The sequence below is a fragment of the Octodon degus genome, unplaced genomic scaffold (genome assembly GCF_000260255.1).
Source record: "Octodon degus isolate 3935 unplaced genomic scaffold, OctDeg1.0 scaffold00170, whole genome shotgun sequence".
Taxonomy (NCBI): Eukaryota; Metazoa; Chordata; class Mammalia; order Rodentia; family Octodontidae; genus Octodon; species Octodon degus.
This window is the reverse complement of record NW_004524746.1, coordinates 3,241,062-3,253,170: the sequence shown is the minus strand read 5'-3', so window position 1 is coordinate 3,253,170 and position 12,109 is coordinate 3,241,062. Positions and strand designations below refer to the sequence as shown.

Here is a 12,109-nt window from a genome sequence, read left to right as displayed (position 1 = left end):
GCCTGAGAGAATGTTTTCTCTCTATGTGACTCTCCTTAGGCACACTCTACATCATCAATCACTTTCCTCTTTGGCCCCATAATCTTCTTGATCAGAAAATTTGGGACTCAACTGAGTTACATGATATTACAGTACAGGTTCTCATATGTCCTGAGTCTTCACTGAACTTGAAAGGCTCGGGCCAAAATGTTGGCTGGCTTTGCAGCCCTTTTTCTCTAATTTTTGGCCTGCAAACTTAGGTTGTTAACCCTCTTGAAGAGAAGCTTATTGTTATTACCTTACAACCTAGGATGTTGAGTTTAACCTCACCATGTGTCTGAATATCAGACGTCTTAGGCATGAAATGGAATGGGTATTTTTCATCAAGTATTGATATTTTAAACTTTAAGTCCCTACAGAATATGAAGAAAAAATTTAAAAAATTAAAATATATTTGAAAACATAGGAATAAACAATTACATTTTTTACACAGAAGTTTAGAAATCTAACCATATACAACTGTAGCAGGACAGTCCTACAACACCCCTTTTCCTCTCTCCTGCCTTCATTCAATAGTGGTTGCCTTTGACGTTACAAGGAACTTTTATTTTCTTCTATATGCTTACCTATATTTTATAATAAAACTTTAGCCTTGGTATAAATTTAATAAAGAGTAAATTCTGAACATAAAGTCAATCCTCAATTCTAATTATCAAATTCATTTCCCAAAAAGAGTATATCCACTAAGAAAAGAACTACTACAGGATTATTCACAAGATAAATGATGAAAGCACTTATTGAACACAAACATTCATGATAAAAGCACAAATTAGCTGGTGCAGTGGCATACTTGGCAGGCTGTCAGGAGGGTTGCCATGAGTTCAAGGCCAGTCTGGGCTACATACTGAGTTAAAGCCTGGTCTGAATCATACAACTAGACTCCATCTCAAAAAAAAAAGCATAAATTGTTCTAATTTATGATCACAAGCTTAAAATTTTTAAGCAGATTCACAACTTCTCTTTTTTAACTGCAAATAAAAAGTAGCTCACTTTTCCTTTCACTCAATGCAAACTATTACATAATGTTGATCTATAAAATACAATATAATAATTCGGATATGCTAAATGTTCAATATTCTAAATTAATCAAATATTAACAAAGTTAAAATGAAAATTATTTGGCCATTTCCTTTTTTGTAGAAAGAATAAATAAACCACTTCACAAGAACTCTGTTGTGTCAAGGCCATTCTGTTTTTAAAATTAGAGTGGCTTTCCTAGGGAACCATCTGTAATTGTGAACAGGAATTGTATGTATGGTGCTCTGCAGTCTTCTGAAGACTCTGAAGGTTTTAATTACTTAACGATCACATGGATGTTCTTCTTCATCTCAAAGACTAAGTAAGAAGCAAGCCTGGACTCACTCGTGAATTCATCCCTTTGCTCCTCATTCATCAGGGGCTCAGGGTACTTCACTAGGTGCTACAAACAACACTGAGCTCCATCAAATGGAGGTTAGCAGGAAAGTAAGGCAAGCCTCCGAAGCAAAGAATACCTCTGAAGCAAGGTAAGGGAGCATGAAAGTTCAGAAAAAAGGAATTCTTGCCCCGATGAAAGATAGGGATGATCTTTGAATCATGACTTATAGTAAATAAAAGTGTTACCTGGCTAAAAGCTTCACTGTATGTATAGATGAGATTCATCCACCTGATGTATCTGTATACTTTTTCTTTTATGTATTTTAGGGAAGGGTCTACAGGACTCGTAGTGACCTGTCTGTTTACAGCCTCCCAAGAGCTGGGATTATGCGCTCCACCATGGCCAGTCTCAATTACTCTCTCAGCGTGGCCCCCGGGGTGGGGCTGGCATGGCAGGCCTGGGGATTGAACTCCTGGCCCCTGTGCGTGCTTGTAGGTGCTTTAATCTGCTATTTGGCTGGCCCTCTTGTTTTCTAATAGACAGACTTCATTGCATATCCAGTGCTAAAGATTTAAAAAATTACAAATAAGCATTCAGGTCTATGCAACCACACACACACACACACACACACACACACACAGCATTCTTTCTAATGTTCAACCTCTCTGGCAGGGAGAAGCGTGTCTTGGTAAACAGAGGACCCTTGCCTCTGGAGTTTGGTAGAATGAAATGGCCGGGTCAGTATAAGTAATCCTTCCACCATGGAAAGACAGAAGACAGAAGAGGAGCGGGGTAGCACTTGAGCAGCTGCTGGCCTGGCCAGAGCAAGCCAAGGAAGATCTGAGAGCGTGCGGCCCAGCAATGGAGAATGTAGAAAAGATGTATTTTTGCTTATGCAATTTTAGATGATCATTGAGGACAAAAACTTTAATGAACTAGAATCAAAGCTTTTGGGCCCTCTTCTTTATCCTAAGGGTATACAATAGAAAGGAGAAACACTGAGTAGTATTTCTAAATTGTACGCAGATGTTTCAATGAAAGGCTGGGTTCTGTAGCCCCTCCCTCCCCCTGCACCCCATAAATCTTGAGTCACAACACAGCCATCCCAGAGTGGACATTCTCGCAGAAGCTGTGGAAACACTGTGTAGGAGCAGGTACCCAGCCCACAGCCCAGGAACGCGCCCTTCTGTGGTAAAATGGATTTTAAATCTTTTTCATTTGTAAGTTCCTTTCCATTTAATGAGTAAATCTGTTTTGAATAGCTTTTTCTCCCTAGTTGACTGGGCCACTTTAATTATTCTGGAAACAAACCAAAGATAAATAGGTGATAAATTATTATTACTTTGACAGTCCTAACAGTGTTGTTGCAGGAACATGAAATTCTGTGACAATTTAGACGTGTGTGAGAATAAGATTGATTGCTATGAGCTGAGCTCAACAGAATTATTGCTTTCTGTCCTTTATGGGGCCCAACATATATTTATGTAACTCAAAAGACCAAGGAGTTTAGACAGTGTTGTTCTTCTGTTTGATCTTAGGATAAACAAAGCACTTGAAAGTCAGGACTATTCTTTTAAGTTTCATGTATTTGCAGTGGTTTGCTCTTACTACAAAAGCTGAAAGTATGTTTCTTGATTAGTATAAAGCATAGTGGAGTGAACATTAGAAGACCTTAAAATCAGGGATACATGGGTTCAAACACTGACTCTGCCCCCTTCTAGCAGCGTCAACAGGGCCAAGTCACTTAGCATCAGGTCTTAAACTGTAGAATAAAAATACAGGCCTAATTTCATGAATGAGCCATGGGAGGTGTGAGTACAATACTCCGTGGCTCAAAACATAATGAAGTTATATAAGACACAGTAGCCATTACAGTTTTGTCATTCCTTTTGCCACTCTGAACCTTTAGCACTACCTATGGGAGCTGCAGTGATCCATGCTAACTCAGGACTGCGGATCAACTCACACACTGAAAAACACAGGGACACCCATAGCATAAGCCGATGTGCTTCTAGTACAGGAAAAGGGTTCTTTGAGACAGTTAGTGACTTTTGAGTGAGTAAGTCTTTTAGTTCAGCAACAGAAGCAAAGAGATAAATGACAGTGACTCCTTCACGGGGCCCAGTATGGTGGGGGAGACAAGCACACCAGAAGCTAGCATGGCATAACTACTACGAAGTTTGGATGCAGAGAATACAAGAGGCCCCATTCACGTGGGGAAAGCACTTCTGAGCATTATTCATCTTGTACTCTATGGAACTTGGGTCTAATTGAATGTAATCCTTATACCTGGTCAGAGCCAGACTGGAGAGGGGAGCAGAGGTAGAGTCAGAGATGATTTTCCTGTGGAAACAATGCCCTGTTTGGAATTTGAAGAATGAGGGGAAAGCAAGCAACCAAAGACAGCAGGGAAGAACATGTCACTAATAAGAAACAGCATTTTTAAAAAAATTTCTTTTGAGACAGGGTCTTGCTACAGAGTTCAGTCTCATAATAAAGCCTCTGCTCACCTTCCACTCACAGCAATCCTCCTCTTTGGTCTCCAGAGTGCTGGGATTACAGGCATGCACTGCCACACCCAGCAGAAACAGGATTTTAAATGAAACCTGGGAGAATAAGGCCTTCAATCCTTAGGGAGGCTCCTGAGTTAGGGTGTTAGAGGAAGCCGCTTGGGGAGGAGGACACGCTAGACCAGCAGGCTCTAAGCAGGACCTACGATGCCATTGTTGTAGGCAGCTTAGTTAGATAGAAATATTATAGGTAGGCAGGCAGGGCCAGACCCTCAAAGGAGACAGCACGGAAGATGAGATGTCTTACAACTGTGGGAGCGGCGGATGCTTCTGCTCTGAGCCAGCTCTAAAGAGCAAACAAATGCTAACCTCCCCTAAAGATTAGTATCCCGGTTTGATCATTACCCTGAGAAAGCCAAAAAGAATTTTTATCTGATGGCTACCAGGTAAGGTCTTGTTTTACATTCATGCCCCCTTGCTAGGTGACTTGCTATCCCATTTGGTCCTGGACTAACCAATTTTACCTGAGCAATGGTGCTTGTAATCCCATTAGTTGGCCATAGTTTTGTCCCACCCCACATCCACCTAAGTGAGTTCCCCCTTTCTCCACCTTAGCCTCGCATGGTTTTACACTATGAAAGTCCTTGGAAGAGACAGCTTCCGGGGAACAACCCGCTGGGGTCCCCCTCCTGCCCATCTCTTGGAAAGGAGCTTTCTTTCCCCAGTAAATATATTCTGCTCCTAACCTCCATTTGTTCCTAAAATTCATTCTTCATTTTTAGAGAACATGAACTCATGCAGGTCAGGTCGGGAGATCGTTTTTCCCTATGTCATTAGGAGGTTCCCTGTATCATTTGGAGGTCACCTACCCGAGACCTATCTGTTTTTCTTTTTTTCTTTTTTTTTTTTTGGCGGAACCAGGGATTGAACTCAGGCCCTTGCACTTGCCAGGCAAGCGCTTATTGTACTGAGCTATTTCTCCGGCCCCAATCTATCCGTTTTTCTCCCTGTGTCACCATGATAAGTATTCTGATTTTATCCTACAAGAAATGAGAACCCAATAAAGAGTTTTCATGCGATATAACTACTGGAAGCACATAGCAAAAGAGAATCTTGTTTATTTTTTTAATCTGGCCTATCATATTTTAGAGTGGGTAATTAAATCCATTTTCTTTTTTGTAATCAATCATCTATTATTTTTCAGACAGGATATTATAGTAGTTAGTATTGTGGGTAGAAACGTAATTAAATTTCCTCACTTTGGGGCAATTTAATTTGAAACTTAATATCACATCAAATGTGGTTATTCATCATTGTCATCTTGATTGCTACTTATTTTTATCAAAGGACAAACAATTCTTACATACATCACATTGAAACAATACAAGTATGAAGTTGTGTTGCCTCATTATCCAAAGAAGTTGATTATTAAATTAATATTATACATGGCAAAAAATGCAGTGCAGGACTGAGACCAAGAAAGATCATCTACTTGGAAAAGCTTTGAGTCCCCAGAGCAAAGGTCCCAGCAAGTGCTGTTTTCGTGAGCCATACAACTTCAGTATAAAGGAAAAGGGATGAGGAGGCAGATATATGTGATTGTGTCCTCTGGACATTTCTGAAAAGTGTTCTGAGTGCCATGTCAGCCTCAGAAGACCCAGAGGACGCTCTGGAGACTCTGTCACAGCCTGCACCATCAACTTCAGCTGTATCTGACAAAGACAAATTTCTTCCCTTCTGAAGAAATGGAGGAAGAATCTCTTTTATGCATGGATAATTCAGCACATTCATTTTCAACACATTTTAGGTTCTGGGCTTTTCCTTGGGAACTTAATACCCAAAACACACATCAGAACACAGCTCCAATGTGGCTGTCCCATGGAGGCCCCCCTTGGCCACCCCAGTCAAAAGAGATCTCCCTAAATTCTGAACACCTTGGCATTTTCTTCACTGCTCTCTTATACCTCTTAGGCCAGGAGGATGCTGCAAAGTGAACTTAGAGAGGTGCATGTGGCTTGGCTGTTTATTACTGCATGCTTTGGAAAAATCACTTTCCTTTTAAGAATCTCAGTTTTTCTCATTTGTAAAATGGGTTATTCATAGGAGGAGAAAAGGCTTTTTCTAGCTGACATTTAGATGTGGTAATGATAGATTTTAGATGAGACAGAAAAACATTAGAGAACTTACCTAAAGCTAGAAAGTCAAAGTATTTCTAGAACTGTAAGTGCTGTGTATTTTCTGTCTTACAAAAATTACCATCTACAGTGAATCTGTAAGACTTGTAGAAAAGCTATATTTCAATACATACCTGCTTCATGAATCTCTTCCTTTCCCGTGTATGAGGAAAACACTTGCCTAGAGAATTTGTACTGCTGTTCTCGAAAATTATTTTGTAAGTAGTCCATCAACATGACATAGCCAGACTGCTGCATTGTGAGAACTTCACAAAACACAGCCAACTGGAAAGAAGATCAAATAATTTACATTTCTGCTTTGAAGGTACCTGCAAAGGCCTTAAAACAGATACCCTACATGTAAAGCTAGAAAATGATTCCTTTAAAATGGATTCAAATACTTCATTTATGTGAATTTGCAAGATTACCTGGCTTTCAGAGATGGTAACTGTATCTTTAAAAACAATCCATTCAACAGTGTCTGTGCAAGGTGGAGACGTCAAGGAGCCATTGTAGATGTAATATTTGTCGGTGGAGTTTGGCAGCAGGTTCAGCAAAATGAATGGATCTAAGGCAGCATGCTTCCCTACAAAGTAATAATATGCATCTCAGCTGGAATCCCAGCACTGGAACTGAGGAAACAGGGACACATGCTTTCTTATATATTTAATCTGAGCTGAAATTTTAGGAACATTCCAGAAGCATGCAAAAATGCTTATAAAACTTGGCATACCCCACATTACCTGAAATCTATCACTATATAATGTTAAATGTCTTATCTTTGCAGCACAATGCCTAAGAGAATATTTCATACTATAAAGAGCTATTTAGAAATCATATGATCATCTCAATATGTTACAGTTAGTCTTTCCTAAGTTTCAAGTCCACTTTATGAAAAGCAAGAACAGAACCTTATTCTGGTGAAGATTATCTTCAAAAGCCTAAAATTAACATCATATTTAAGGATAATTTATTGGAAACTTTTTCTCTAAAAATAAAAAAATGAAACAAAGATATATTGCTATTAAAACCTATATAAAGGGGGGCCAGGGAGATGGCTCAGTGGAATAAGCCCTTCTCTGGCAAGCACAAGGGCCTGAGTTCAATCCCCAGTTCTGCCAAAAATAAATAAATAACTACATAAACTTATATATAACAGTAAATTGTAGGACTGGCCCAGGGCAATTACCTAAGCAAAAGAAAGATAACTCATAAGGATTGTACAGGAATAAATGATATCATGACAATTTGCAAATAACATGGCTCTGTGAATAAACTATTGAAAAAGAATTTATAGAGTTATCAAGTGAATTTAACAGTCATTTCAGATAAGACAAAGACACAAAAATCAATTACATTTTTAGGTACCAGTATAAAAGAACAAAATAAAATATAAAGTAATTTGACACAAAATGACAGCAAAATATCAAACACTTAAAAATAAATCAAATAAATGATGTTAAAATATCTATTTTGAAAAACTTTCAGTTAAATGAAGGTTTAAACAGGTAAGAAATAGCATGTTCAGGCCCTTGAGGATTTAGTACTGTGGAAGGGCTTGATTTACTCAACACTGTCTTTTGAATACAATAACATCTTAACTAAAGCCCTAGCAGGGTGTGTGTGTGGTCCTGTGCATGCGTGTGGGCATGTGCAAGTGTGTGTGTGCACGTGTGTGTAATTGAAAAATTGTAAAATTTTTCATATGCAAGGAAAAGTTAAGAGAATTTTCAAAAATAAAAAGGCTGGGGAATCTTTATTCCCAGGTAAGAAGCTCCACCTGCAGAGCACATACATCACAATAGGGAGGTGTTTATGCAAAGACAGCACAACAGAGGGAAGACGGTCAGAGCTGACAACCACTTGACTTACAATGGAAAATCTCTAGGTAGAGTGACCTGGGTGGGCTTTTCAATAAACAATGCCATATTGACTAGCTAGCCTTCTAAAAAGAAAGTGAATGTTGACTGCCTATGCCAGATTAGAAAAATAAAGCAAGTACAAGTAGTTTAGAGATTTAAAAGTGAATAGAATAATAATACTTTCAGAGCAAAACAATGAAAATTATATTCATATCATTAGGGTAGGTTGACATTTCTGAAATGGCACCCAATAACATTACTTATAAAAGAAAAATGTTAAATTTTAGATCATGATTATCAAAATTAATAATCACTACTAAAAGAGTAAAAGGCAACTCAGAGAATATACATACTGAGCATACTTACCATTTGCATACAGAGATATTCTCATATTTTCTTAACATATTTACTACAAATATATTCATCACATATATAGCAAATATATGGCATATATATGTACATAAAATATACATATATATTACACACATATGTGAACATAAATTTGCATCCAGATTAGAGAATGCCTACAGGAAAACTAGCTTTTACTTAAGTGGGCTATATGACCTCAGATTGCTAAAACAATCTAAGTATATCTGTCTTCTTGAATAGTCCTGTTTTTAATTTCTGAATCTTTCCAACAGTGTTGGACAATAGCACTGTTTTCCCCCACCTCTCTGTGAACCAGCCCTCATTCATATCAACAGCAATTTACTTAGTAGCAAGATCTATCTCACATATTTCTTGATGTCAATTCCTCACGAAGAACAAACAAGTTGTCCTGCATGTGCCACTCAGGATGGAAACCCTTTATCGCACGTATTTCTGCGTCCTCCTAACTATCCAAGGCAGGGCATGAGCTCCTGTCTAAGAGACTGAGGTCATCACACAATAATTCCTGAAGCCAGTTCAAGCTAGTCACTGTGGTCAACAGTAGTTTCACCCTTGTTAGAATCACCAGGGTGCTTTACAATAATGCCAACATCCCAGACACTACCTTAAAGCACTTGAATTAAAATTGGCAGCAGCAGGGCCCAGGCATGTGCATTTTTATAGCATCCCCAGGTGATGTAAATGTGCAGCCAGTGTCTAAAACCCCAAGATAAATGAAGGTGGGCAAGATTTTTTTGCTTTTTGAGTCACACTTTTAATAGGTGCTATTAAGAATTTAAGGTAGAGACAGTTATCGTTCCAGTCTGAAGTAAAGAGTCAATCTTAGAAACACAGACCTATTTGAATCAACAGTGTTGTATTGACACAACATAAATCTAATTTTAGAAAACTCATATTATGTTAGGTTTAATGATTAGTAACTTCTAGAATATGTACTGTTCTCCTAAAATGTCAAGACTGTCAAAATCAGACTAGAAGTAAAGTTTTCAGGAACTAAGGTGAATATTAATTTTAATCTGTCAATATTTTCCAGTTTTAGATTCACACTACTAATATTTGAAATTTTGTTTCTCAATAACTTCCTTCTTCATTGTTGGTGGACTGCAATTGCCCCCTTTTTCTGCTGAAGACAAATGCCTTGTGGAAATGGGAGTAACAGGAAATGCTAATTCAATAAGGAGGCAGAACTGGCTCACTGCTGAACTGGGTGGAAATGACTGAGTCAGGATAGCTGGAGGCCAGGCAAGGGACAGCAGAGGTGGGACCTGAAAGGGGTGAGAAGCAGAGGATGTTCTTAAAGTGGGGAAAGAATCTAAAGGGGGAAAGTGGTGATCAGAAGAGAGAAGTCTGATGTCCTCTTTCCTCTTCCCAATATAGAATACGTTCTTCCTGCCTTTGAACTTCAACAACAATCAGATCTAGTCTCCCTTCTGGACACGCTGACAATTTCATAGTGTTTCAAATAATAGTCATGAAGTTCTGTCCCAAATATCACCAAACTTTTTAATTATAGTAGTGCTTTTCAATCATACCACCATCTTCTGAGAAAACTGAATACTGTGTGTGTGTGTGTGTGTGTGTGTGTGTGTGTGTTTGCATGTTTGTGTGTGCTGGGAAGAGAAAAATACCCACTACAAACAAAACCAAGTCAAGAAGCTTCCTCTGAATCACATTTGAGCTGACGCTGCTCTTCGGGGTCTGCTGCTCATTCACACCGTGACAGTTCACGTGAACTGACTAGGGATGAATCCACTAACTGGTCAGGTCTTCTGTGGGGAAGGAAATGGCTGGGAGAAAGGGCCCTAATAATGATAAACAAAAGGGAAGAGCCACCAAACACTCACAACTCCTAGTATTCAAGATAATGCTATTCAGAACTGCTTGTGAGGATTTTTAAATGTATACAATTCTGGGCTGTATTTGAGATTAATTTAGCAACATAAAGTCCTCTCCTAAGAATACCTACTTGAGAATCACTGATAATGTCACCTGGATATGTTGCTTCTTTGCAATTAGAATGATTTCAACTAAGATTTGTCTTCTTTGTGGATTCTGCTTGGGAAATATTCATATACTATCTTTGTTATCCCTGAAAATCACCATTTCTCTTTCCACCCCATGGATAGAACAGTGCTGAGCACAAAATAGGTATGATGGAAGAAAGGAAAGAGTGTGTTTCTTAGAGACAAACACAGGAAATGAACAATCAGTCCACAAGACAAGGTAAATTTTGTCATCAGAATTATATGTGCAATGTATTATGTGTTGTGCTTACGGCTAACTCATATTACATGGGAGAATGTAGGGCAGGATTTGGAAGTCTGCCAATGGTCCAGAGTCTCTGTCTTAGGAAAAGAACTGCCTTCAGTCTCCCAGCTGCATGACAGCGGAGGCCCACTGATAGTACGGGAAGCCTTCAGTTTATTGTGTACTAGGGGATCTTCCAGAAGGATTTTTTTGGCTCCGAATGCCTTCAGGGCAAGTTTGGCTGGCTAGAGTACTGGGGATTGAACCACAGCAACCTGAGCCTGACTACTTTGTTGAAACAGGCACTAAAAGAACTGAGCTAAGGGGCAGGGCCCCAAAAAGTTCAGAAGGATTTTTTTGTTTGTTTGTTTGTTTGTTTTTGGTTGGCTCAGAATGCCTTAAGGGTAGGCCTTGGAAGGAATGCGCTCTGTGGATCGAACCAGAGTATCCTGATCCTGAGTGCCTTTGCTTCAGCAGGCACAGAAACAACTGAGCTAATGGGCAGGTCCCCCTAGGGGATCTTCTAGACTCAGAGTTAGGACTACATTTAATTCCAGAACTATGAAAGTAGACATGTTTAACTTTAGGAAGATTTATCTTTAGTTTGGACTGGTCATATTGAAAAAAGGATTGAAATCAGATTAGCAAATAGTTCATGTGAGTTTTGAAACATAAAACTAATATAAAAGTCAGTACCGTGAATGAACTTTATAAACAGACTAGGATGTAAGTCATATACTACCACCTGCCTGATGGATAGCCTTAGTGTCCTTGATGAATTTACTGAAATCTTAAAAATCTGGAGGCAAGAGGATGACAGACATGGGGATGATTTTGGTCTTCATTAAAAGGGGGGTGGGGGACTGGGGAGATGGCTCAGTAGAATAAGCGCTTCCCTGGCAAGAACAAGAGCCTGAGTTCAATCCCCACTTCTGCCAAAATAAATAAATAAATAAATAAATAAATAAATAAATAAGGAGGTGGGAAGTTGGGGCAGAGGTAGCTGGACAAAGAACAAACCCATACGCTCTCAGCCGGTTCAAAACACCAAAGAAATGTTAGAGAATTCAGGTTTTTAGGGACAGTGACAATACTGCCACATAACTACAGGCTGCGAGCCTAATGAGCCACCTCCCTCAATGGCTTAGAGATGATATTGTAGACATTAACACAGAAGCTTGGTTTAAATAACATAGATAAATTTATCCTTAGGAGCATACTCTTTGAACCCCTCCAGTCAAAGAAGCCTTGAAAGAAAGTGGAGAATGCCCCCCAGTTGTCTGAGGCAGGGTTGACAACTCAATGCTGACCCCATTTCCATAGTCACCACAGGGTGGTTCAAGGTGTGGGAATATTCTGGATTTGTATTTTATACTTTTTTAAAAGGAAGTGTTGGAAGTCAGACTAGTAGCCTTTTTCAGTCTAGATAGTGTCCTCTTTATGACTCAATGAGAGGAAATAAAGTGTTGCTTACAGTATTCAACATTGACTTTTGCAGTGTAAGTGGACAGAAGATGTGAGCTTCATCTT

General features: G+C 39.0%; 1 protein-coding gene across 1 annotated transcript in view; it reads right to left on the bottom strand.

Annotated features, from left to right (window-relative positions):
• Positions 1-12,109, bottom strand: part of Ptprz1 (protein tyrosine phosphatase, receptor type Z1) — a 175,407-nt gene that overhangs the window by 65,975 nt on the left and 97,323 nt on the right. The window contains exons 7-8 of the mRNA XM_004643317.3: positions 6,509-6,666; positions 6,215-6,365 (exon numbers count right to left, since the gene is read on the bottom strand). Coding sequence (XP_004643374.1) covers positions 6,215-6,365; positions 6,509-6,666 — 309 coding nt within the window. The remainder of the gene's footprint in view (positions 1-6,214; positions 6,366-6,508; positions 6,667-12,109) is intronic.